The sequence below is a fragment of the Numida meleagris genome, chromosome Z (genome assembly GCF_002078875.1).
Source record: "Numida meleagris isolate 19003 breed g44 Domestic line chromosome Z, NumMel1.0, whole genome shotgun sequence".
NCBI lineage: Eukaryota > Metazoa > Chordata > Aves > Galliformes > Numididae > Numida > Numida meleagris.
Genome location: NC_034438.1, coordinates 37691158 through 37718779, shown reverse-complemented (window position 1 = coordinate 37718779; position 27622 = coordinate 37691158). Strand labels below are relative to the sequence as shown.

The window sequence follows — 27622 nt, the reverse complement described above, 5'->3', positions numbered from 1 at the left end:
TCGTATTTTCCTAATAAAGTCATCTGATTCAGAGCCCTGTGTAAATTTGATGCAAAACTTTGTGGTTGAACAAAACTCTTTTGTGAGTGTTTAAGACTCATTACTTTATGTGGACCTTAAAGTCCACAGTATGGAAATATTTCTATGTATGTCTTTCTGTGAGGGAAAAACCTCTCCTTTCACATAGTCTGAATTAAATAGATTTGAGTTGAAATATAACTAATAATTAAAAAAAACCTAGAAAAATCCCCCCCAAGTATTGGGAATTTGTTGTCAAATTTGTAGTATCTTATATATATATGACTATACATATATAAGCTTATATATGTGTATATAAGACTATATGTATAGTCTTATATATATATATAAGATATAAGATCTTATATTTATATCTATTATATCTATTTATATATATCTATCTATTTATATCTATTTATATCTATCTATCTATCTATCTATAAAATCTCTCCTATGGCATAGAGTAGAGACTGAGGGGATATATATAGGAAAACCTCTGAAATACTTTAATGTACATGCCATATGTGTTACTTTGCTTACCTGAGAGATAAAAGCCTTCCTTACAAAAGTCACACTTGTCCTTGTCACAGCTATTACAGTTGCTAGGACACTCTCTACACTGCAGGGAACTTTCATCACTGTAGGTATTGTCTGGACAGTGTTTATAGCAACGCTGCTTATACCTATAACATAAAGTAGAACGTCATATGTTTCTACTGAGGTCACTGAGTTTCTTCACTTTCTACGTACAGTAATGGTGAGGCTCTATTATCATTCTGATAAACAGAAAATATTCTTCTAATAAAGTATTCAAAATGTATCTGTGGTTATCTCTTCTACCTTAAAGAGTAATCAGCAGCATTTCTAAGTACAAATAATTCAATTTTTAAAAATGCATACACAAAAATGCATGCATACTTAGAAATTACATATATTGTAGCTATAAAGAATTAATTGTCACTGCTTACAGTGAGATTAGATAGCTTTTTCATTTTTTGTCATAGTAATTGTTACAGAGATCTCGTAAATGTCTTTTTCAAAAACTGTTGAATTCATACTTTTCTTCAATTTAAGTTTCAGTTTCACTACTTTCTCTTTCCTTGCTTAACCTTTTTACATTATTAAGTTCCTGCTGAACTGCAGATACAAGAACTGGACATAATGTACTAAGAGTGTGCTATTTCCAATCCCAGAAGAAGTAATCAACTTGTCTACACTTTCTGTTCATCTCTCTTCGTATATACAAAGATCACATTAATACATAAGATGTAAATGGTCTTGATTGTGTATGATTGGCTAGTTTTTCAGCATTTCTCAAGCTTTTTTCACAATTAGTGTTCTTGGACAGACAATGCTTGATAGGAGTGGGACAAGATACCTGTCATTTATGTACTGATTTATGTGATTTATGTAGTTAAGCACATATTTTTGCATGGAAAGCTATACTCACATGTAGTAGTTCTGAACACATGTTATACAGATTCTTGGGTCATCTGAAATTAAAAATGCAAAAATATGTAAACAATGTTCAGAGGCAATGCCAGAATGCCGAAGGACAACATTGCGATGTTTTAAGATTTTTTACATTGAAATCACAGTCATATCTTGTTATAGCTAGAACATTATTCTCTCTGAATCCCTGCTTACACTTTTTAGAGATATACTCTTCCACAGTTAAGTCCTAGACTGTTGTTTTTTTTTTCAATGATTGTGAATTTTCGTGTCCTCAGCACAAAGTATTTTGAAAGAGATGAGTAACTGGGAAGTGCTTTTCTGAAATGGAGAATCTTTTCAGGAGTTCAAACTGGGAAAAACGAACCTTAAAAGGAGAAACTGAAGTATTCAAATCTGTAGTTTCAGCATATTTATTTGTTTATTGGCACCTCTAAAAGCAAACTTTTCTGAAAAAAAATGTAAATCGTCATTTAATCTTAAAAAACCTGAGCTAGAAAAACACCTTTCTTTATTATATGGAGACGAGAATTTTGGGTGAACATTCTCATCAGAAAATTAATTTTTGCATTCAAAAATTCTGTTTAATGAACAAAAAAGTGCTATTAAACTCTTTAAAGCTTTTACAATGATGGATATAGCTTTGTGTTCACATGAAGGGAAGACTACGTTCTATAACCTTTCATTATCTGCTGTTAGCTTCCAATTTCTTTTACCTTACTCAAGTATCCCTACGGGAACAGAGTAGAAGGAAATGCAACAACCTGGGCAAATGTATTTACAAACTGTTCTACCGTGAAATGCCTATAAATCATTTTTGATATTATTAGTACTCATAAGACAAAATATTCACTGAATCTCTTTGAATTGTGTCTACAATAAATCACACTTTACACATGCAAACTTATTAGGCAACATGCATTTGGTTTTGTAAGTAGTTCTAGCAATTTATTTATGAGGTGTAAAGTTTTTCACAGAAATGTTACAGATTTGTGACAATATTCTTTTTACTGTTTAGAGCACAATCAGAAACAGTAATCACCCAGTCTAGTGTTTCTTAAATTAGATTTTATGTTAAGGCAGGAAATACTCTTAAAACATGAAAATATTTTCTATGAAGTCCTCCTTTACTCCCTTACTTCCAGATAAAATACATTTCATTCATCCAGACATTCTTTTTATGGAAAACTATTTTTTTTAAGGACACTTACAGAGAGATTTTTTTTCCTTTCTCCCCACCTCCCCATAGTGTGTTCTGCTGTTAGGAGCCATGCTTATGATTACTTAATTGACACAACAGATCAGTGTAGAGCAAAGTGCATCAGTATCCTAACTACCTTTTGAAAATTATTCTTGCACAATTAGTTCTTATGGTTTGTTAATAGAAATAATACAATGTGTACGAAGGAGACATTTTTAAAATTCCTGGGATCACTTAGAGCTTTAGTAACTAACTCCACTAGCTCTCTTGCTTTCATGAAGAAAGGACTCTTTCCCCTTTTGCCTGTGGCAGATTCTGATGACATTATTCTTTCCTCCTTCACTGTCAGTTTTTGCCCATATTGTTGACTACTAGCATACATCAGTTTGTGACAGATTTTTGCAAATGGAGGCACAATGTTTAGGTATCCTCTGGAAAGAGTTTGGAAAATGTATTATTAAGAGGTCTTTAACAAAGGTGATGGTGTTTTGAATCATAGAGTCATGGACTGGCTTGATTTGGAAGTGATATTAAAGATCATCCAGTCCCAATCCCCTGTTGTGGGCAGGGGTGCCACCCACCAGATCAGGTTGCCTAGGACCCCGTCCAAGCCTGGCATTGAATACCCCCAGAGATGGGACATCCACAATTTCTCTGGGCAGCCTGTGCCAGTGTCGCACCAGTTTGAGTGAAAATTTTCCTCCTAACATCTAACCTAAATCTCCCCTCTTTTAATTTAGAGCCATTCCCCCTTGTCCCATCACTATCAGAATATGTAAAAACATATTCTGATATGCCTCTCATTTACAAGCTCCCTTCAGGTACTGGAAGTCTGCAATCATGTCTCCCTGGAGCCTTCTCTTTTTCATACTGAACAAGCTCATCTCCCTCAACTTTTCTTCATAGGGTAGGTGCTCCAGCCCTCTGAACATCTTCATGGTCTCCTCTGGACCTGTTCCAACAGCTCCACATCCTTCTTGAGCTGAGGTCTCCCGATCTGGATGCAATACTCCAGGTGGGGTCTCACGAGGGCAGAGCAGAGGGGGACAGTCCACTCCCTCTCTCCCTGCTGGCCACCCCTCATTTGATGCAGCCCAAGAGAGAGTTTTCCTTTTTGGCCTCAAGTGCACACTGCTGGCTCATGTCTAGCTTTTCATCCACCAGAACCCCCAAATTCTTCTTAGCAAAGCTGCTCTCAGTGAGATCTTCTCCAGTCTATACATACATCTGAGATTGTCTCAACCAAGGAGCTGTGCCTTTTAAAACAACTAATTTTAAGCTGGTTAAGAATCTATGAGAAAGTATCTAAGAATGAATGAATAAAAATAGCTTGTTAAGACTGTAGACTGGGTTGCATGTTTATGAGAGCGCAAGATAACCAAAAAGTATCACAGTTATCTTGATGTCTAATCATTCAGCACCTTCTTGTACTCTGCTGCCCATGTACAAGTTTAGACAAAAGTACTGATAGCAAATATCACATTAGATGGCCACATATGTCATAGAAACAACTTGATGACTGCATTTCATCTGGGAATGCATGGAGTCTTCCTTCAAACCTAAGACTCTGGAGAAGATCCAAATTCCTTAATAATTTTGCAAAGTGAAAACTTCAGAAAATTATATAAAGTAAAACAAACATGATGAGATTTTTGTCTTATTTAAGTTTCCTGTAGAAATAGAGTAAGATTTTCTGTTGAACCTTGTGATCACAAAACAAAGGAGACACTGAAGTTTCTAGTTTGTTTCTGGTTGAGTTGAAGAATGCTGTAACTCACAGACCTCATATATGGTAGGCTATTCACATGGAGAAGCAGCATTCACAGAGTGCTAATGCCAGCCTAACTGGGGCTGGTATCAGGAATCTGTTGGCTTATTGCTGCTGACAGTTTTCTATAAAGTTACATGTGTATCTCTTTTCTGATTCCGACACATAGCCAGGAGTTAAATTTGACTGAAGAACTTTTATGGTTTCTAATTTATTATCCAACAAACTTTTAAAACAGAGGTCAATTGCAAGGGGCACACATCTGGCTTTCTGATTATAAACTACGATTGTTCTGAAAATACATATGCTTTAAGAAATATTTTTTCTCTGTCATTCAGAGTGCAATTGAGTTTACAGTGTCAGGGGACTCTTACTCTTGCTATCTCTCTCTTACCTATGTAAAGACCATCCTAGAATCTAATTAGGTCTATATGCTGTCACTGGGATAGTGAAGCCTAAGGCCATTTGCCAATTTGCCTCCTGTATTTTTTATCATCCCTTACTGAGCGTTGTTCTTTCTCTTATAAACATGTCCTTTAAATGGAAGCTCAGCCACCTTTTATGTTTGGTCTTACTTTCTTTTTTTTGACTGTTAGGGAATAATGAACATAGCTCAGAAGGGAATGGAAGGAGGTAAACTACCTGATAGCAAGCATAGTGAAAACTAAGTACGCAATGATTACTGCAAATTTGATATTTAATATGTGCAGTGTTTCAAAAATCTTGGATACAAATTTTAAGAACAGATACAAGAAATTTTAGGGTTATTTCCATGTAGTTCTTCAACAGTGGCTCCTTTAACATCTGCGACAATCAGTTCTTGGACTTGAAGTAATAAGTGCCTGCTGGGGCTGAAGTCATGTTCATCCTATATTCACTTAGAACTCACTTGCCCATGAAACAAGTAGGTTTCTGTGGCATAAAGTGGGTTGATTAATAGGTTAGGCTCCAAAAGACTTCTTGCCATGAGAGCTGCTAATATTTTATCTTCATTTGATAGTTTTCATTTGCATTGATTTATTGATTTTCACTGCATTGAGTCCAAGCAACTCTTTGAAGACAGAAACAGAAGTAATCTCAATAGCTCTGAAAAGAGGATTGAATCTATTTTAAAATGTATGGCCTCACATACAACCAAACTCCTTGGTAACTTTCTGGTTTTACTACAGTTTTCTTAGATAAGTAAAGATCATCTGGAGTTCATACAAAAAGAAGTAATTTGATTCCTTTCCTTTTCTGTTAGAAAGTGATAGCCCTGTTCCCTTCTCTGCATCCTACCCTTCTCCAGTACATTACATTCGAACATGCAAAGTTTAAATACTGGCTAAAGACAAAGATTCTTGCTTTCTGTTGAAAGGAATTAGTGTTGTGGGTTTTTTACCTTCTCTGTGAGGGAGCATTAATGTTACAAGGCAGGAGTTGTGCTGGAAGGGTATTTCTGTTTGAATATACAGAGGAACACTACAGGTGATTGCTGTTGTATTACCTTAGAAGCTTAGTGAAATATTTACTGCATATATCCATTTTAAAAATGAGCTCCAGAGCGTTTTGAAAATCCCTGACTCTGTTTCACTGTATCTGAGCATTCACAACATTTAGACGGATTCTAATTTTGGAAACTTTACATAGCTAGCCTGCTGTACTTTAGAGTTGCCCTTACCCAAAGTATCTTATATAATTAGACACAGATCTTTCAAAGACTGGTATGCATGCTGAACTTTATCAACTGTATACAATAAAGCTGGGAGTTGAAGCTAAGTGCATAGGTACATTTAACAGAATCTGTATTTAGACTGTAACTTTTATTTTCACTCCCTTATTCATTTACGAACTATTTTTTTTTAATTAAATTTCTTGAAGTATTTATTGGCTCAGCCATGAGCCTAAAATATGGGCAATACACTCAACTACTTTTGCATTCAAGAAAATCTGAGGATATTCTATGCATGGGACTTAATGTCTGGTTTAATTTTCTTTTCCAGATTAATTAAATATAATGACTGCAAATGATTTTATATTACACTGCAGTTTTCCTTTAAGGGCCAGTCTGCAGTAATTGTTTGATTTCAACAGTTAATGTTAGAATTTATTTGCCTTTTACATTCCTCTGAACAATAATTTAAAATAATGTAAAAAAAAACCCTAAGCCTATAAGTGGTAATATATCACCAAGTGTTATTATATATTTTAACTACCTTTAGACCACTCTGTTTTAGTTTTATGGTTACTGAGTTAAAATAACTGAAATGTACAGTCCAGACACAGTGGGATTTTCACTAGACATCCAGCTGAAAATATAGATTTCAGCAAACCTTGAAAATGAAGCAGATTTCTGTATTTCTGTTCTGGAACCCAGAACTGTGGTTTGAATCTTTTCACTTTCAAGTGAAAAGCTATTTGTTTGCCTATTTCTTTTTTTTTTCTGCTATTTTTTTCCATCTCTTTTTACATTTAGGAGTTTTGTCAGTAATTTTGCTTTGTTTTATTTCTTCTCAATTCTGACATAATGTTTTTGACAAGTTGTATCATCAGGAAGAGGGAGGAAGAAGAGAATGGATATTTTAACCAAGGAAAAAGCTGAATTTTGTTGTCAGTTAGATTTAAAGGGCATTGCAAGAGATACGAAAGCTATGTATTAAAAACCATGAACTAAAAAATTGAACATCCTGTGCATTGAGTAGCAATGTCAGAATGAACTGAGATGGTCACTAATCTTTAGATAGTTTCTTACTGGACAGATAATCCCTCTGGGTGAACAGCATTACCCAAAGAGTTCTCTCCTTCAAGTAGAAAAGACAGACATCCTAGGTTTGCACAACAGACATAAATGCAGGTTTTGGCATTAATTCGAACATATGAATGCCACAGGTGTCCTATTGACATGAAAAATTGTATGCAGGCAATGATCATGTGGGCAACGTCTCAGTAGGAGGATAATGAAAGATTTGCATTGCTACAGGCAATAAACTATTCTCTATATACAGTTCCTAATTTGAAAGGTCAAAACACTGAGCTTTAGCCTCGTGCAAACCCAAATAATTGAAACAAGTACATATTGAAGTAAAGTTGCTTTAAATTGTTTGATTTTATTTATTTTATATATTTATATTTATTTGTATTTAATATATTTATATTTATTTAATATGTATCACTTATTCCAGCAGAATGATTCAGCAGCTAACATTTTTTACTGATTTGATTTGTGAAGCTCCTGAACTTCAAATTGTTGAAGGACTAACTATAACATCTTTGTCTTTGTAGTTTTAGAAGTACATTCATAGCTTCAGTGATAGATACAGAGCTAGATGAATTTCTTGTCTAATCCAGTATTTTTCTTCCATGCTCTCATTGCACATAACTCTGAACTGAAATCTAGACCATTACTGCATTAAACTGCCAAACTGACTACAGACATATTGCGAACACAAACTATAAGGAACATCATTTTAACCTCAGAGTAATTAGATGACTCAAGAAAATTGATATGATCCTGAAGACTAAGTTTTAAGCCTTTGATAATCAGAGATCACTGTTCTGCTTTTCAATCACTGAAGTGATCATATTCAAGGAATTGGAGAGGGGAGGAATTTGCCAGCAAACAAGACAATGATTCACAGAATCACAGAATTGTAAGAATTGGAAGGGACCTCTGGAGATCATCTAGTCCAACCCCCCTGCTAAAGCAGGCTCCCTACAGCAGGCTGCACAGGTAGCTGTCCAGGTGAGTCTTGAATATCTCCAGAGAAGGAGAATCCACAACCTCTCTGGGCAGCCTGTTCCAGTGCTCTGTCACCCTCACTGAGAAGAAGTTCCTTTGCATATTGGTGTGGAACTTCCTATGCTCAAGTTTATGGCCATTTCCCCTTGTCCTGTCCCCACAGACTGCTGAAAAGAGATCGGCCATGTCCCTTTGACTCCCACACTTGAGATGTTTATAAACATTAATAAGACCTCTCTCAGTCTTCTTTTCTCAAGGCTGAACAGACCCACGTCACCCAGCCTTTCCTCACAGGGGAGATGCTCCAGGCCCTTTATCATCTTTGTGGCCCTCTGCTGGACTCTCTCCAGGAGATCGCTCTCTTTTTTGTACCGGAGAGCCCAGATCTGGATACAGTACTCCACGTGAGGCCTGACCAGGGCAGTGTAGAGGGGGAGGATCATCTCCCTTGACCTGCTGGCCACACTTTTTTTAATGCACCCCAGGATGCCATTGGCCTTCTTGGCCACCAGAGCATACTGCTGGCTCATGGCCAACCGGTCGTCCACCAGGATCCCCAGGTCCTTCTCCACAGAGCTCCTCTCCACCAGGTCATGCCCCAACCTGTACCAATACTTGCAGTTATTCCTTCCCAGGTGCAAGACTCTACACTTGCTTTTGTTAAACCTCATCTGGTTTCTTACTGCCCAGAATTTGTACTACTGCTCAGACTGTACTATTCATAGAGGCATCTAGGCAATCTAAGCAGACTGTATGCCTGTGTTTGTAAAAGTCATAGCTCAATCTTTTATCTGGATTTCTTCTATTGATCTCCAGGTCTGGATTTTCCAAAGACATTTTCTTTCTCAGAGAAATAAAATTTTCAAAGACATATGTATATACATCTTGTATCTTCAGGGCACAAGTGAACTTACCTTCTGCCTATAGTTTGGGAAAGACAAATCTCTAATGTGATTTTCTGCCTTTACTGAAATGTCAGTACTGATAATCAAAGAAGTGTTCCAAATATTGTTGGGCATTCTTTTTGTACAGACTGCATATTCTCATATCAGAAGTCTGTGGAAACGAGTCCTATTATCTGCAAATCTAAAACCCATTCTGCAAGATTGACCTCTTGAGGAAGATTTGCTCTTAGGTGAAAAAGAATCCTTATCATAATTTTCTCCACTATTCTGAAAGCCAATGTCTATTCATCATTAGGGAAGATCTGAAGAAATGAAGTTTTCCTTTGTGCCAGTTATGTTTCTATGGGAACCAGATCACTTTTCTGTCATTAATTGTGAACACAACTGCCAGAATCCCAGTCTGTGCATGTGAACTTGAATCTGTTCGCAGTGCTACACTTTAGCTATCTCATATGTTCTTTAAGTCTTCTCCAGTTATGGTTTTTCTCTCTCATGCTACCTTAAAGTCCCTATTTTACCCCATCTTACAATGCACTGTTATGGATCTTGTGGAATATTTGCATATCATGCACTTCCTCCCTTTATGGCTGTATGTTTGTTCTCTTGTACCTCAAAGCAAACAAAATACTTTGGTTCCGGAAGACCTTTGAGAGTTGCTGAGGCTTTATCTTGTTAAAGAGAAGAGTCACACTGGAGCCTAAATGCCTATTTTGAAGACTTTAAATCTCAGGGTTACTGTTCCTTGTGGTTTCTCATTATTTATATTTTTGTAAGGTATCTTGGAAAGAGAAAAAACATCATGACTGTTGTGAACATCCTTATCTGCATCACTCTATACCCTCACTGAGGAGCATTTTATTCTCAGTGTTAGCCTTTGAAAATGGTCCTGATGTAAAGGTTGAAAACGGTCCTGATGTAAAGGTTGCAAGAGCCATGTTGTGCTGTTCTCTGCAAAACCTGAACAGATCAGAAGGCAATGGAATACATGGTATTTTATAACAGAGAGATGAGGTAATCTCTGGGAAACCTTGAGAAGCATTCATATGTCATACTTTCAAAAGTTTGGTGAGTTGAGTGGAATTGAATCAGCCAGCAGCCAAACAGGAACTGGATCGGGAATATGTCATTCTATGGGAGGACACTGTCAGAAATACAAAGAAACTGGGACAAAGCCTGAATGTCAAAGTCCCTCTTGAGAGGAAGAAGAATCATAGAATCATAGAATGGCTTGAGTTGAAAGGGTCCCCAAAGATCATCAAGTTCCAACCGCCCTGCCACAGGCAGGGCCACCAACCTCCAGATCTGGTACTAGACCAGGTTGCCCAGGGCCCCATCCAGCCTGGTCTGACAGGGACCTCAGGGACAGAGCGTCCACAACCTGCCTTGAATTTTTCAGTGATATAATTGAGCTTTGTATGTTGAAAATATTTAGCTCCAAAATGAGCTAGGTACTCATATTTAGCATTGTTACTGGTGTAGCTGTTTCTGCTTTTGAAGTGTATGTTTGCAAATCAGTAGATACTGCATATCAAGGAAGTTTGTCACTTCTCATCTTCATAAGTATTTGTACTTTGTGTTTGCATGTTGTGCACATGCAAAAGGGTGAATACAATTCATATTATTAGAAATAGATCTGAAAGGGGTTGAGAAAACACTTTGTTCCATATGTTGTACTTTAGGCACAGCTAATAACAACCAGGGTTTTTATGTTCTTGCATTGTATTGACTTTGCAATTCTTTTAAAATATTTACATTAAATGGCTTGGTAATCTGCAGTTTTAACTTAGTAACATTCTCTTGTCCTGAATGAGCTTACTGGTGAATGCTTTTTAAAAAGGTAGAGCTGACTCTGAAGAAATTCCTAAAGCTCATTACAGTTTTAAGAGTCTGAAGAAGATGTTGACATCTTAAGTGATCTAAATCTTGGAGTGGGAGTAATTGTGCTGAAGGGTGGAGTGCAGTTGCTGCTGCAGCACGTTGAAAGCCCTCTTTAATCGCATTGTCTCAGCAGAACTTTCTCTTTCAAAGGATGACCATGTTGAGGAAACTGGATTTAATTTTTGAGAACTCATGGTATTTTCCAGTGCCCATCAGAAGACAAGTCATTAACATTTAATCACAGCCTGAAGGTCTGAGCTGATGAAGATGCATTTCCTATTATCTATCTCAGTAAGAGGGAGCAATAACTTACTACAGGTCCAGACAGTAGGCTCAGAGTCTCCCTGACTGGGCTATGAGACTTGAGGTACCAAAACCATAAACATAATATTAAAATTTATTCGGCACACTTTCTGAGACATTTTGTCCCATTTTTCATTTATGTTCACTTGCAAAGCAGTAGGAATGTATTTGAATGTAGATTGCACAAATTTAAGTTTAAACACAATTAAGTCACCTTAAAGCTTCTTTTGTCCTTGTGTACTTCCAATTACAATGCCTGTACTAGAGCCTGCCTTTCAAATCTCGTGGAATGTGATGTGCATGTTTGTTGGGCTATCATGATGAAAGTATGGTGAGATGTATTCAGGAGAATGCGGACAGAAGGGAACCCTGCTGTGCATAGCTACTGCTTTGGTACAGTACAAATAAAGCCATAGATCCTTACAGAGTTAGTGCAATTTAAGGCAATTTTCTGGTAACATATTCCAGGATTTGACAGTGTCTGTAGGAAGAATGATGTCTGTCACAGAATCAGTCAATTGTAGCTTTTGGAAGGGATCTCTGGACATTATCAAGTTTAACTCAGCTAAAGCAGGTTCTCTAGAATAGTAAGTATCTGGGTGAGTCTTGAATATCTCCAGAGAAGGAGACAGCACAACCTCTCTGGGCAGCCTGTTCCAATGCTCTGTCAACCTCAAAGTAAAAAAAAATATTTCCTCATGCTTTGATGGAACTTCCTGTATTCCAGTTTGTACCTATTACCCTTTGTTCTGTCACTGAGCACCTCTGAAAAGAGCCTGGCCCCATCCACTTGACTTCAGTCCATTAGGTATGTATAAATATTGGTAGGATGCCCCCTCAGTCTTTTCTTCTCCAGACTGAACACTCCCAGGTCCTCCAGTTTTCCTCACAAGGGAGATGCTACACGTCCCTAATCATCTTTGTGGCTCTCCACTAGACTCTCTCTAGAAGTTCTCTGTCTTTCTTGAACTAAAGAACCCAGTATTTGACACAGTACTGTAGATGTGGCCTCATCAGGGCAGACAGAGGGACAGGATCACCTCTCTTGACCTGCTGGCTATGATCTCTTTAATGCACCCCATGATACCACTGATGTTCTTAGTAACAAGGGCCCACTTCTGGCTCGTGCTCAACATAATGTCCACCAGAACACCTTGGTCCTTCTCCGCAGAGCTCCTTTCCAGCAGATCAGCTCCTAACCTATACTGATTCGTGTCGTTATTCCTCCCCAGGTGTAGGAATCCACACCCTTGTTGAACCTCATAAGGTTTCTCCCCACCCAACTCTCCAGCTTGTCCAGGTCTCATTGAATGGCAGTACAGCCTTCTTATGTGTCAGAAACACTTCCTGGCGTTGCATCCCTAGCAAACTGTTGAGGCTGCATTCTATTCCTTCTTCCAAGTCAATCCAGATCATTGACGAAGATGTATTCAACATACTCAACTTATTCAAAGACCAGACCCAGCACCAACTCCTGGGGAACACCACTAGTTACAGGCCTCCAGCTAGACTGTGCTGCCGATCACAACCCTCTAAGTTCTGACAACCAGCCAGTTCTCAGTCCATCTCACTGTTCATACACCTATCCTATACTTCCTAAGCTTACCTATGAGGATGTTATGAGAGACATTGTCAAAAGTCTTGGTGAAGTCAAGGTATATAGCATCCACTGCTCCTCCTTGTCTACCCAGACCTCATGTTAGGCAACTGGATTGGTCAAGCATGATTTCCCCTTGGTGAATCCATGTTGACTACTCCTGATCACCTGCTTTTCTTCCACTGCTTTGAGATGACATCCAGAATAAGCTGTTCCATCACCTTTCCGGGGACAGAAGTGAGGCTGAATGGCCTTACTTTTCCAGATCCTCTTTCTTGCCCTATTTGAAGATTAGAGTGACACTGGCTTTCCTCCAGTCCTCAGGCACCTCTCGCATTCTCCACGACCCTTTAAAGATTCTTTCTCTCATAAAAATATGAGTAGCCCCCAAATTAATGAAGAGAATCAGAGAGAGAAGTATCCTCTTAATTGCAAAGAAAACATCATCTATGTTAAAGTTACAAAGACTATACCTGTCCTTGAGCTTGTCTGAATTCCCTATCTTTACGCTTAGACCTACAGTCTAGTCTAGATACAGTAAAGATGTATAGATCTGAAAAAAAAAAAAAGCTTGCAGGAAAAGAAATGGATTTTACATTGTTCTCTGAGGATCTGAGACAGTATTATACATACTGTTTGTCTTCTCCAGCATCTTCATTGCTGGTGAGCATACACAGCAGTGTAACTTAAATGGTAGGTTTTGTGTACTGATGTGAAATATTTGGCACAGGACGTAAAGTTCTAAAGTGATATTGAAGTATAGTACCTGTGTCTTAATCTGTTCATAGGGTTGCTACTGATCACGATTGAGAGGCTTCTCATGCAATCCACCTCCATTGTTTGCTCTGTCTGCAACAGCTGGCATCATGACAAAATAGAGTAGATCTTACTCAGTTGTTTGTGCAAAGCTGGACGACATTGCCCAAAACTGAAAGGCATTGCTGAAACTAAAGGCAGTAATTAAATCTATTTTTTCTGATGGTACGTGAAAAAAAAGAAAAAAAAAAGGCCAAAAATTAATTGCTGTTCAGGCTACTGAAGGCAGCTCAGTTCTCAGACAGCATAGCTATCTCTCCTGGTCTGATATTCCTTATTTAGTTCATACAGTTTCTGAGTATGATTCTACACTCAGCATAAACTGAAGAAGGTAATTATTTTTATCTATTACAATGTATATCAAAGGATCTCAAAGCAGTTCTAAAAGAGCAGGTGCCTGACAATTCTTTTTGAGAGAATTGTCTTGAGTCTTTTCAAAATACATAAATACTCATGAAATTGATATGCATTTGCATATGAAAAACTACTTTTCAGGGTGTGAACTATATAATTTTGATTCCAGTTGGTGTGATTATTACATTTATCTATCCTTCCTTCCTTCCTTCCTTCCTCCCTTCCTCTCTTTCTTTCTCTCTTTTTCTCTCTCTTTCTTTCTCTCTCTCTTTCTCTCTTTCACTCTCTTTCTCTCTCTCTCTCTTTCCTTCTCCCTTTTTCTTTCTCTCTTTCCCTCAATCCCTCTTTCCCTCTTTCTCTCTTTTTTTTCTTAAGCTTTTCCCAGAGATTTCTGCTGCCCTTCCAATAGAAAGATACATTACACTGGAATGTTTTTCTACCTCTAGAGTGCTTACCGAGATCAAATTCCTTGGTAGTAGTGAATGGAAGATACAAAAAAAATGAGGCTTCAAAACCATGGAGCATTCTCTCAATATTAAGAAGAGAGGATGTAGAAAGATTGTAAAGCTGTGAAAATTCCATATTCCACATTTTCTCAACTTGAATTTTTACTTTTTAATATTATTTTTTTATTGCAGTGGAATTTCTTTGACCTTTTCAAAATTATCCTCTTTTTTCTTTTTTTTCTAAGAGACAGGCAGCTCAGATGCTTTTTTTTTACAAGAATCTTTAAATGTACCAGTTTTCTGATGAGACATGAGAAAGCTATTACTGTCCTCATCTTATCTATGAATTGTTCTTGATATGCCGGAAATCACTCTGAATATTAAGAGCAGAAACACAAACAACATCTCTACATGATTTGTTTTAAGCCTGATGTTTATAGGTCATGCTTTATTTCAGGAACACATGGTAATTTGCAAAATCTGTTTGGCATCTTGGTTTTATACTACTGCTGTGTTTCTGTTCCAAATACAGCTAACATTAAACCAACCTATATAAACTCTCAGTAATATATGCATCATAACTGCCAAGGAGTTTTCTTAATAGCATGCCCCTTGCCAGACTCTGGCATTCTAACCCTTCTGACTTCACTTAGCAGTGGAAGTTAATTTAGTCTTTGTTTTACTTACATCCATTCTGTTGATCTTTTAAGTTTTTGAAGAACACTTTTTAAAATCAGAGATCTGAATGTAAGAACCTGTGAGTAAAGATGTAGTGAATGTTATGACTGGAGATGATTTAGGATAGGCATGTCCAACCTGTGGCCTGTGGGTTGCATATATCCTGGGACAGCTACTAATTAGCTCCACCCCCTGCCCTGCACCATCATGACAGTGGCTCTTCCCCACTGAGTGGCCCATTGTGGCCCAGGCACATACCCATCACTCAGCAACAACCAAAGCCTTGGTGCAAGACAATTCCTCTCCACTTAATGTGGCCCTGGAAAGCCAAAATACTGGACATTCATGGTTTAGGAGATAATCTCCTGAGGACAGAAGTAAATTAGAACATGGAGAAGGTGAAGTTACTGAATGTTTTCTTTGCTTCTGCTTAGAGTGGAAGTCAGGAATCCCAGACCCAGGTGATAAGAGAGAGAGTCTGGGGAAAGGAAGACATACCTTTCGCTAAGGAAGATCTGGTCAGATATCATCTAGGCAAACTCAATGCACACAAATCCATGGGCCATGATGGGATGTGCACATGAGTTCTGAGGGAGCTGGCAGAAGTCATTGCAAAACTGATCTCTGTCATCTTTGAAAAGTCATGGAGAACAGGAGAGCAATAAAGGAAGTACAGGTATAGTCAAAGGAAGATGTTAGGCCTGATAGCACTTTTGTAAAATGGCTGGTCACCAGAGTTGTCAAGTGTTTTATCATATGACCTATTAGACCAGAAGTCCACTAGAAAAAAAAGATAATATGTGCTGCAAAGTTTAATAGCTAAACTAACACAAAGCCTTATTTAAGCTGGTGATAGAATTTGGAATTGATATTAAAAAATAAGTACACTGGAAAAATAAACAATTTAGTTGGTAAGAGAACGCAATGGTATCTAGTTCCTTGTGGGCTAATGGCAATCAGGCTGGCAGCCAGTCACTATTTGGGGTCCATTTTGAGGTCAGTTCTCTTTAATGTTCTTTGTAAATGACTTAGATACAGGACTTGAAGGTATTCTGAATAAATTTGAAGAAAATATTAAATTTGGAAGAGTTCCCTCAAGAGCAGAGAGGCCTTGCAGAGAGATCTTCACAAATTAGAGGTTCTGTGCAATCATCAATCAAATGAAGTTTAATAAGAGCAAGTGCCATATTCTGTACCTAGAACATGTCAACTCTGGATATATGTATAAAGTGGGGGATGAGAGGCTGGAGAGCAACCCTATGGAAAGGGATCTAGGATCTCTGGCTGATGGCAAGTTGAACATGAACCAGCACTGTGCCCTGGCAGCCCAAAGGGCCAACTATACCTGGGGTGCACCAGGCCCAGCACTGCCAGCGGGCGAGGGGAGGGGTTGTCCGCTCTGCTCTGTGCTGTGCAGCCTCACCTCCTGCACTGGGTGCAGCACTGGGTGCCACAATGTAAGAAGGACATAAAACCATTAGGGACCATTCACAGGAGGGTTTCAAAAGGTCTAGAGGGCAAGGTATATGAAATGTAGCTGAGGTCCCTTGGCTTGTTCAGCCCAGAGTAGAGATGGCTGAGGGGAGGCCTCATGGCGGCTGCAGCTCCTCATGAGGGGAATAGAGGGGCAGCGCTGAGCTCTGCTCTCTGGTGACAGTGACAGGGCCTGAGGGAACGGCATGGAGCTGTGTCAAGGGAGGGTCAGGTGGATATCAGGAAAAGGTTCTTCACCAGAGAGTGGTGGACATGGGACAAGCTTCCCAGGACAGTGGTGATGGCCCTATGCTGCCGGAGTTCAAGAAGCATTTGGACAACCCATTCAGACATAGAGTTTGTATTTTGGATTGTCCTATGTGGAACCAGGGGTTGGACTCAGTGATTCCTGTGGGTCCTTTCAATCTTGAGATACTCGATAATTCTATAAATAGAATACTTCCTATCTTAAGAACAAGGAGAAAGGTTTGTAATGGGACTACTTACCCAACTGGCAATTCTGGCATCCTTCTGAACAAGGTACACAATCTTCAGAGTCAGGGTCTTCCAATTCACCTGTGTGTTGAAAGACACAAATTTTTGGTTAATCCTGATAATGGAAGGCCAATTTGTGAAAGCACTCAGCAAGGTTCTTGGAAACGTACTTTATACGAATCCAAAAAGCAAAAAGATACACAGAAATTTATTTTCTCACTTGTTCTTTTGAAATCCCACTCAATTTGAGGAAAATATTTCAATTTTTCATTAGCATAGCTTTAGAAGAGAATCAGAGCAGGTGTTAAGGAGCTCAGGATCAGATGTGATTCTGTATTTCAGAACAGGAACAAAAATGTTTAACTATATTTCTGTAACGGTTTGAAATAAGTATTTTTTCCCTTCCACTGAAGGATGCTTACCTTCTCTACAGCTATGCTTCTGACAAATATTTTGGTTAAGGTAGTATCCTCTGGAACATCTTTTGCAGTGTCTAGAATCCAGGCACACCTCGCAGTGACCAGAGCAGGGCACACAGGTGTGCTCTGAATGGTAGTGTCCTGGGGGACAACTCTCTCTGCACTCCCCATGATACAGAAATAACTCCATCCCTCGTCTGTCTGTGCCACAAAGAAACAGGGAAGACGTCAGCAACGTAGGACATTTTGGCCGTAGAAGCAGCATTATTAAGCCACCAGTGCTTCAGCTGATGTGAATTAGTATTGAACACTGCAAGATTTGTTCAGTTTTACACCAGCTGAGCTAAAATGTACAAAACTTTTAGGATTTCAGATGTTCCACACACCTGGAGATCTGTGACATAAAAATTGTTATGCTAATGAATCATCACTGTTTACATTCACCAATCTAATCAAATAAGCATCGAGATTTCCATTACTGGGTTCCTGAAATTTCCCTGCAGCAAACATAGTAGAAGGATTTATATTGTATTGTACAAGTAGATGTAAAATCACCATTATGAAAGCAAATCTGCCCACTTCATCTTTCAAAAGGATCAGTCTGTTTCCATAGTAGATTAAAGTGTAATCCTCATCCTAGTCACAGCTAAGCTATGGAAATGTTTTCATTTGAATAGGAATAGCAAGTGTGCATCTGTTTGCTATCAGAGAAGCAGAAATTTCTACTGCATGGGAACTCAACAAAAGCTGTGGAAGCACCTGTAACTCCATGTGTCGTGTAGTGCAACACAGGGAATTTTGTAATGATTTACTCTAGAGTGTAAATTGCATACATTATTGTGCTAAGTGTATTTTATTACTTATGTATAGAGCCCCCTAGGTATTCAGTTGTCATAATTTATTTTTGAGGCTTCAGAGAAAGGAATTGCTTTAGGGAATAGTTATTGTGCCACACAAGAACAACTCAGACTGTGTTCCTTTTACATTTCAGGTACAAATCTCCACAGTGATCTTTCTAGCTTCTTCAGGGTGTGACTTTCATTGAGATCTTCACTTCAGAAATTTATACTGCTGTCCACTGCAGGGTTAGACTTGGGGAAAAATAATAGAAACTGCTCTCTCATGTAGAAAGATAGTTTGAAAACTTAGTCCATCAGACACAGTTCCCAAAGTGAGGGCATCAATCTCATCAGTATGACTAATTAGTACCAGTTATGCTAATGTTTACTCATAACTTGGGCACTTATTACCAAACAAATCTTGGGCCATTAAGGACTTACACTGTACTGCAAGAAGCAGCAAAAAAGGAAAAAGGTGGTGAATTCCCAAGTCATCCCAAAGCTAAAAATTCCTTTTTGCTAAATGAATTGAAAGTTAAATTCCAGATACTCATTTCCAGGAGTTTCATGCTACTTGCATGTAATAGCCTCGAGTTCTTTACCCATCAGGCATTATCATCAGGTAAGAGGGAATAATCATTTTTGTTCTGTAGACAATACTGGATCTTCAGAAGGAGAAGAGTTGCTTTTTGGAACAACTACATAGTTAATTACATTACCTTCTGTCTCAACCCATTCTCTGTAAAGCTCTGTCAAAAAGACAAATTGCTATGTGTGTCAGTGGTAATCTTTTCTTTGCAGGTCCCATTTCCCCAGCTGTAGAGACGCAGTTGTAGAAGTCACCATGACGGCTTCCCAGCCTTCCCCAAACGCATGTGAGGCAGGTATGTCACCTCATTTTCTAGAAGCAGTTTATGTAGGGTTTCTGTCCTTATTTTAGTTGTTAATGCTTTTACTTCTTTTACCATGGATCCCATTCAAAACATACCAAGGAGAATGATTAAGGATGTAAGGACAACGCAGAGATGTGTTTTCCTACACTCTTTTGAAAAAAAAAAAAAACTGTTGAGCTCCAGCACTCTTCAGTGTTAAAACATAATAATGACGTAGATCAGTAGCAAAAGCAATACTTATTTCATTGGCTTTAACAACTGGCTCTGATAGAAGAGGGTAAAGGAAACCTGGATTCCAACCAAAGGAAAAAAATGCAAGAAATCATTCTCACCTGTTCCACAAGCAGTGCATTTGTTAGGCTCACTTCCACTGCAGTCCTGGCAGGTATGATGGCACAAATGACATTGCTTTTTGAATTCGAACTTTCCCCTGGGGCATTGGAGAACACAGCGACCATTGTCAAATAATCTTTTGAGGAACAGAGAAGCATAATTAAAATTCAGCCACACCTTTTTCTTTACATTTAAAATAAACTTACAAGAAAAGCAAGATTTTCTTCCTTTATTCTATTACGACTTTCTTTACACTTCAATCCTTCGTTTTCCCGATCATATTCATAGAATTTGCTGAGGGAAAGGTCAATCAAGCTTGGAACCTGGACTTCAGAAATGAGTTGGAATATTTTCCTAGAAAAATTACCCTGTGGTCTTAGACCTAAAAGTCATTCTACCACACTCTCTGAAGTGGCTCCTTATGTCCGTTACAACGAAAGGAAGACTAACTAAGTCTTTCTCTGTGAAGGAATGATCTACCTGTTGAAGTTTCCTATTAGTTTTGCTTTGAAGGCTTGCTGTGGACAGAGCTGTGTCTTCAGTACAATGACTTTTTATATGAAATCTAATATCTACCTGAAACCTGGCATTTAGGAGATGTCTTTTTAGACTTGCATGTCTGCAGATATTTAGTAGTTTTGCTGCTAAATGTTCTCCTGCTGCATAACAAAATATCTGCTACAGTGTTCTTTTCTGTGATGAAAATTTCTAGTCCATTTTTAACACTATTCAGTTTCTACTTGTTTTATTTTGTTTGGATGAAAAGGAGAAAAACATCAATACCGATATGACTATTAACAGTCTGTAAAACAAGTTGGCTAGAATTTGAAAGTGCTTTCAGAATTCAAAAAATTAGAGAGAAGAGACTCCCACTCTCAACTGCTTTTGCCCTTGACGAATTTGTTTTTGCAGGTTTGGGACTCAATTTCTGGAGAAAATGAGAACAATTCAGGATCTCAGAACAGATATTGAGTCCATCAGTCCTTCTGTACACTTTGGGGAACAGTAGACTCCACAAAATGAAGGTGTTACATTCTTCCTAGGAGTTAGCCAGAGGCATTGAAAATGTCTGTAATACACCTTCATGGATTTGAGTTGCTATGGTCAATGTCAGACTTATTCTGAAAGATAAGGAGATAAATATCTGCAAAATTTAAAATCAGTGTTGTCAAATCATCTTTTAAACTGTTTTGGATTTACCATGACTGGGAACATCTAGGCTTACAAAATGTGGATTTGGAAGAATACCCCATCCTGCATACAACATTCCTGAAAAGCATGCAACATGTCAGTGTCTGAGAGAACTAAGGAACTGATTAAACAGACTTGTGAGGCAGAAGGCAGGCTGCTGCAGGGAAACAAGGAGAAGGCTTGTCCTTCTGGGATGGGGCTCAGAGATGTCCTGGAGATATTCAAGGTCAGGCTGGACAGGGAGAACACTGATCCAGCCATAGGTGTCCCTGTTTGCTGCAGGGGAGTTGGACTAGATGCCCTTTAAGTATCCTCTCCAACTCAGATGGTTCTATTATTCTATGACATGCAAGTACTACTGTATTTTGTCACATATGCTGAAGGTACATTTTTTTTTTTTGCTTTTTGCTATGTTGTTCCTAATTATAAACACCAAAAGGTGAGAGCTTGTCACTAACCTTTGTAACTAAAACAATAAACAGGAAGAGGAGGAATGTTATGAAGATAACTCTTTGTCTGGAATAAAATGTAACGCAACTACTGCATAGTTTTTGAAAAGAGGTAACAGCATTAAGAATTTTCAGACAAGAAGATGATCTTACAGTGATTTTTAATATGAAATAATGTGATATCTCCAGCTGAATTTTCAGTAGTTACCCTCCGTCCAAAATCTTTTCATCCTTTTCAAAGAGAACAGGTGTTCCAGGATTGCTGGATTTTAGTCTATATTATCTAATGGCCTCTCATTACTGTTTTCAATAGGCAGTATTGAAGACTGTAAAGAGCTACAAGATTTACAATCCTGTTTCAGTTCAACTGGTCTATTTCAAGTACCTAACAAATAATGCCCATAGGAAGGATTTATTCTTGAGCTTCTGGTTGAGATTTCCCATCATTATTCTTCCTTTTAACAGTGACTGTCCAGTGCAACTTCTGATAGCTTTGGTAACATGCAGAAGGAACACAGGGAGCCCTTGAAGACCTTGAGTAAAAAAAACTAAAATCTACTGGACAATTTGTTACAGAGGAGACGGCAGTATCCTTCCAAAAGGCCACAGAGACTTTTTTTTTGCTCCAACATCTTTACCTAACGGCATTCTAACTACTTCGTTCTGCACCTTCTTTCTTTTACAGATATCTCTGTATAAAACTCACAAATGACATTGCAGGAATTGCAAGGAAACAAGGACAATCTAATTTTATGCATTTAGAAAAATCCAGTCCTCAGTCCAAAATTCTGCCCTAAATCCTATTCTAATACCATGTCTGAATTAATAAAAATTAAATCCACACTGTTTCCTCAGCAGTGGATTTTTTTGGACTCCACTGGTCCTTTATGGTATGGCCTTACCATAGTCATTTGCATTGTAAATTGCAGCATTGCTGAGGATTGTTTTTCTGTGCCTTACAGGATTCTGATTTCCTACCAGTTCAACATCAGCTGACTGCAGTGCAAGGGAACCAGAGTCACTGATGTGAGAACAGAGCTATTGGCAGAACTTGAGTTTGGAAACAGTAGGCTCCTGTTCTTCAGAGATCTCCCGTGGAAAAGCTTTGTTCTAGATCTACCCCTCACAAGAAGTTATAAAAGTAAGTGTCAGTTAGGGGCATATGTTTGGGTGCTATGAGTATCTCCTAGATTTATTGACTGATAGCTTCAACGCCCATGTGCCAATCCAGTAGGTATGTAAAACTGCAGATCCCCCAGACATTTGCTGTTTGAGTTTGTCATTCTTATGATTTCAACAGTTAATATTTTGAATGGATGACAATTAAAAGAAGACCGTTTCGTGTTAAAATAACATTTTCTGTGACAGTGGGAATAATCTGGTTAAAAAAGGAGCGCCTGTGTAGCCAGCTGTCTTGTTTACATAATGCTTGTCATCTCAGCTTGTAGCTCTGGTTCTGTTTAACATAATTATCAACTGCTTTTTCATTTGCCTCTGCAGGATAGTGCTGATGGGAGCTCTTTGTGTTGCATGGAGTTAAGAGACATACCTTGTTCTAGGGCAGCTGATGCAGTCATCCACCTCAGGTCCAGTGCACTTCTGACAGGATGCTTCACACAACTGACATTCCTGGGAATCATCAAGATATTCATCTGGTGGAAAAAGAGATTGTTTATTTCAAATCCACATCTTACATAAAAAAGAAAGCAAAATAGCAAAGTACCAATCCATGTTGGTAAATTTCACGTGTGAAAGGAATTAGATCTCTTTTGAATCACTGAAATGAGCAAATTTCCCTGCATTATCAGGAAAAAAAATACCTGCTCCCTTGGGGCACTGAAATATTTAGAGTTTGTAGTTTGTAGTTCCCCTCCCCCCCTGCTTTTTTTTTTTTTTGGATGTGTTTTGGTTTTACTTTATTTTTATTTTCCATGTCAAACTGACAGAGACTGATTCTTGTTCAGATTGACCCTATTACTTTTGCATCAGTACCAGTGCTGCCTAGGAGCATTCATTGTCTAATTTTCCTTTGTGTAGCTGCAATGTGCTCCTGACTGCAAGCTGAGACATGAACAGTATATTCTCATGTATGCGAGGTACGTTATGAAAGACTTGAGTATCCTACGTTAGTGAGGCATGTTGATGCTCCTCCAGTCTCTAGCTAGTGCACCTTTGTTCCGCTCTCATATTACTGCTTCAATACTCAGCTCCTAAAAGACCAAGGCTCTTCTTCAAACTGAATGAAAATTTAGTGCCCAAGTGCACACCTGGACTTGAGAAAAAAAATATTTTTATTATATGAATGGGTGCCTAAAAACTGAGATTTAGATATAAACACTTCAGGAACACGAATACCATGGTTTTACTAGAGAGCTGAAGTGCAAAGTCTGTCTTATTATTTAGTGAATATTCTTTCAAAAACTGTTACTACTTGGTAAGCAATCCTTTTCATAAATCTCAGAGCAGAGACATTCATCTCTTCCAAACCAAGCCATTCTATGATTCTATGCTTCTTTGATTTGGCCATTGACATGAATGCTAGATCTGTATATAACAAGATTGGCTGTTTTATGACAGTTTCTTGTGGGAAAATTTATTCTAATTGAGTCTATATGGTTGATAGGACTGGTTGTTCCTGTATTCTTAAATAATGGAAGAGGCTGTACGGAGTCCTGTATTATGCATACATCTTGCAGTTTCTGTGGTTACTTTAATACTGAGAAACTCTTCACTTATATTGCGCTTGGAAATACAGATTTGGTATAAACCATGAATTTTAGGAGTCAAAATACAAATGTGTAGTGAGTTGGCTTGAGCTCTCAAGTTTCAGTGAGTTCCTTGTACTGAAAAGCAAAAGCATTGTCTGAGAAATATTGCTGGATAAAACAACATAGGAAAGAAATATTTTATAACAAACTGCTGGCTATTAACTGTCTGCCCCTTGCCTTTTCTACTCCATATTAATCTGCATTAACAAAATTTATAATAGTTGACGTCCCTGGTATGAGGTTTAATTTAGGATAGTACTCATCATGCTTATGAGGACAGGAGTGGTATTGTTATGGAAGAAAATCATGCAAAAACTGCAACATCCAGCCCCAAATGGGCCAAAGCTGAGGTGCCCAAACTGTAAGTACAGGTGTAGTTTTGATTTTGCAAGGGTTCGTACATCTCCTGGAGAGAGCAATAAGGCCAAAAAATGAGCCAAAAGCCAGTGATAGATGATGTAAAACAAGAAAAGAGTTCTCCTTAGAGGCTGATCTGGGAAGAAATTCGGAGCTGTGAGCAAGTGAACAGGCTCTTGAGATGACAGAAACAAATCTCTGTATTTACATGTAAATGTCTGCATCAGACAAACAAAGAACCTCTATTATTTCTGCTGCTAATAGAAGCCACCCACATGGCAAATGTCGTTAATCCTATCAAAAGAGTAATGATACAACACTTTAGAATGAGACAGACATTGAGAGGTACAATCTGTACTATGTACTATCACAGCACGTAAAGGACGCTGCAGCCTGCTGCCTAGTAGGTCTTCAGGTCTCTGATAGCTTTTGTTGGAGTAGGTCTCTTGACTCTTTATGATTTGTATTTAGAAGGTGCAATATGGAATCCCATGATCTCAAGCGTCTTTAGCAGATTTTAAAATATAATTTGAAACTTGTTGCAACAGGATGATCACCAGCTTCTTCAGATATTTTCTTACATGCTTTTTTCCAGACAGTGTACAGCCATGAAAAAACGTACTATCTGGAAAATATTCCTCTTGCAGGTCTAGTGGGTCAGTGCTTGATACCTCTGACTTTATGTAGCTAGGAAATCTCTCTGTGCAATGTTATTAAATACTTGCTTATTCCATATTGTTTTCTGATTCATGTTAGAAAGGCATTTTGTTTCTTAAGTCTCTACTAACTTCACATTATTTGCCCCGGCTGCCTGTTATGTTTATCTGTGGGACCTGAGACACTAATTCACACACCTTGGCTCTGCCTTGTCCCACATTGGCTATACCCCTCCCACAAGGTAAAAGTGCTGAGTTTTAAAAGGCTTCTGCTATTTCTTTGTTTTGTCTTTCACTGGAAGTTCTGTAATTCATTTTAGTTACCTTGGAATAGTGCCAGGAAGATCAGCTCTCCAGTGATTTAATTTTTTAAGTATTTCAAAGCATGCAATTATAAGAATGTGCATCACATGTTGCTTACACATTAGACCCTCTGAATTGCAAGTCACATCTAGAGCAGTATATCTGCCACTGAATGTTAAAAGGGTTTCTTTTTTTAATAATTATTATTATTCAAGGAGTGAAGACAGAAAGGCAACTTTGGAGAAGAATTTTAAACCACTCCACAGAGCAGTTTAACTGCAAGATTTCATTACAGATCGTGCTAGATAATGCCACTTAATGAAGCCTTGACACTTTTTTTCTTTCTTTTATATTATTTCTTTTTTTATCTGTCCAATGTATACAGTGGAGAAATACCATTGACAAAGCATCCCATCTATGCCTTAATTCAAGCAATACCAATCATCTACTTTTTATCTTCCTAGATTTAATTTTTACTTGTTTGTCATTTCTGATACCTTGTCACATTGTTTAAAAATATTTTTCACCTTTTTTAAAAGAAGGAAACTGAAAGTATTATAGGAATAAAATTATGTTAACAGAAATAATGCCTCAAAACTGGAAGACCTCTGTGTAGAATTTCATGTGTCTGTAGAGTTGTCTCTTTACTAGGGTGATGTCAGATTTTAGGCTATGCCTTAACTGTATACTTATACCAAATTCCTGTCAGCTGGTACAGTGCATTTTAAAATGAGGTAAAAATGATTATCTCCCATTTTGGAGGCAGAAACACTGAATTGCAGCAAGCTCATCAAGTTAGGTCAAGGATGTAATGGCAAACCAGAACCTGTCTCTCCTGAGTCCCAGATTAGAACACGGTTGGAATGTCCAGGATGCTGCTACAATTTTGCTTGAGTACACGGCGATTGTCTAGTCACTATTTCCCTCTTGCTTTCCAGAATCTACCACTATTTGGCAGCACATGGAGAACAGTTGGGTGAGGGTGTGAATATCCTTGCTGCATGTTAATTCCCCACTGTTCTTAATTAAAACATCGCTGTATGTAATTCAAAAACATTCACAGGTCATCTTCTTTTGCATTGCCAGTGACCTTTCTTTGTAACCAATCCAAAAACAACCCTGTTTTGTCCTTTTCTTGTTTACTTCTACGGAAATCTGTACACAGATTTTGTTAATGGGCTTTTGTATGCAATTTTATGGGTTACAAAGATTCCACAGAGCAAATAAAGAAATACTGATTTGAATTATTTTTAACAAATTGGTAGTGAGAAGCAAGAGAATTCAGTCATTAGGAAAGTTCTGCTTTTCCTGTGTTTAGCCTTGACACATTTTATTTTGGCTGCCAGAAAGGACCAGCCCCTTGAGTTCACTTTTGGGTGATATGATCTGAGATGCTGAGAGGGGTTTGGGATGGAAGCCTTCAACAGGGATGAGCATGGAGGCTGAGGTGGGGATGCTGGCTCCTCAGTCATTGTTGCCCTATGGTACCAGGGGATGCTGGCAGGATCCTGGAAAGGGTTCAGGATCTCTTCCCTGAACAGTAGTGTGTGGAGCTGAGCACGATATCATGGTTTTTGTATGAAAGACCTTTTTGTTTTATGACTAGCTGATTTCACAGAGAGCCTCAGGTTAGCTTTAATCATGGTAGGCAGGAGTGAAGCAGCTGGCTTTATCAACTACCCTATCTTGCACAGCTCTCTATCCTTTGCCCAGATGAATAAAAATATTTACATCAGACAAAGCCTCCCCTTTTATTGACACAAAGAGGTTTTTTCCTTCATTTTGTGTGCATGTGTGTGTACATGTGCACGTGTGTGTACATGTGCACGTGTGTGTTTCTTCCCTCATTTCTATGTAGCACTTATACAATGGTTGCTAGAAGCCCACTGAAGAGCCAAAGTGGTCAAGGGTATTAAGAAAGCATAAGTAGACTCCAGAAAGGTGTTTTCTAAATTTTAAAAATCGGCTTTAAATGTTCATTTGTGCTAATAATAATGTGGATGCCTGGAGGTGAAAGCTGGCCAGGATCTGGTTTTCTCCCTTGCCTGTGTAAACATAAAGATGAGAGCCTTGCAGGGTTTTCTGGTGCTCACCTGCGACCTGGAATTTGACAACCCCATGAGAAAATGGGAAGGGAATGAATCATAAAATCATAGAACATAGGGTCGTAGAATGGCTTGGTTTGGAAAGGATCTTAAGATCATCCAGTCCCAACCTCCTGTCATGGGCAGGGCTGCCCCGCACCAGCTCAGGCTGCCCAGGGCCCCATCCAACTTGGCCATGAACGCCTCCAGGGATGGGGCACCCACAGC

General features: G+C 38.4%; 1 protein-coding gene and 1 long non-coding RNA gene across 3 annotated transcripts in view; one reads left to right on the top strand and one right to left on the bottom strand.

The window, feature by feature from the left end:
* The window catches only part of PCSK5 (proprotein convertase subtilisin/kexin type 5), a 261474-nt gene that overhangs the window by 31414 nt on the left and 202438 nt on the right, over nucleotides 1-27622 (bottom strand). For both annotated transcript variants that reach the window (XM_021380737.1, XM_021380738.1), the window contains 6 exons: nucleotides 22776-22878; nucleotides 19586-19722; nucleotides 17525-17722; nucleotides 17115-17183; nucleotides 1469-1511; nucleotides 559-701 (listed from right to left, as the gene is read on the bottom strand). In XM_021380737.1, coding sequence (XP_021236412.1) covers nucleotides 559-701; nucleotides 1469-1511; nucleotides 17115-17183; nucleotides 17525-17722; nucleotides 19586-19722; nucleotides 22776-22878 — 693 coding nt within the window. The remainder of the gene's footprint in view (nucleotides 1-558; nucleotides 702-1468; nucleotides 1512-17114; nucleotides 17184-17524; nucleotides 17723-19585; nucleotides 19723-22775; nucleotides 22879-27622) is intronic.
* Nucleotides 690-22868, top strand: LOC110389801. Its single transcript, XR_002433388.1, has 4 exons — nucleotides 690-775; nucleotides 19162-19244; nucleotides 22189-22367; nucleotides 22727-22868. It is a non-coding gene; the product is annotated as an uncharacterized LOC110389801 (long non-coding RNA).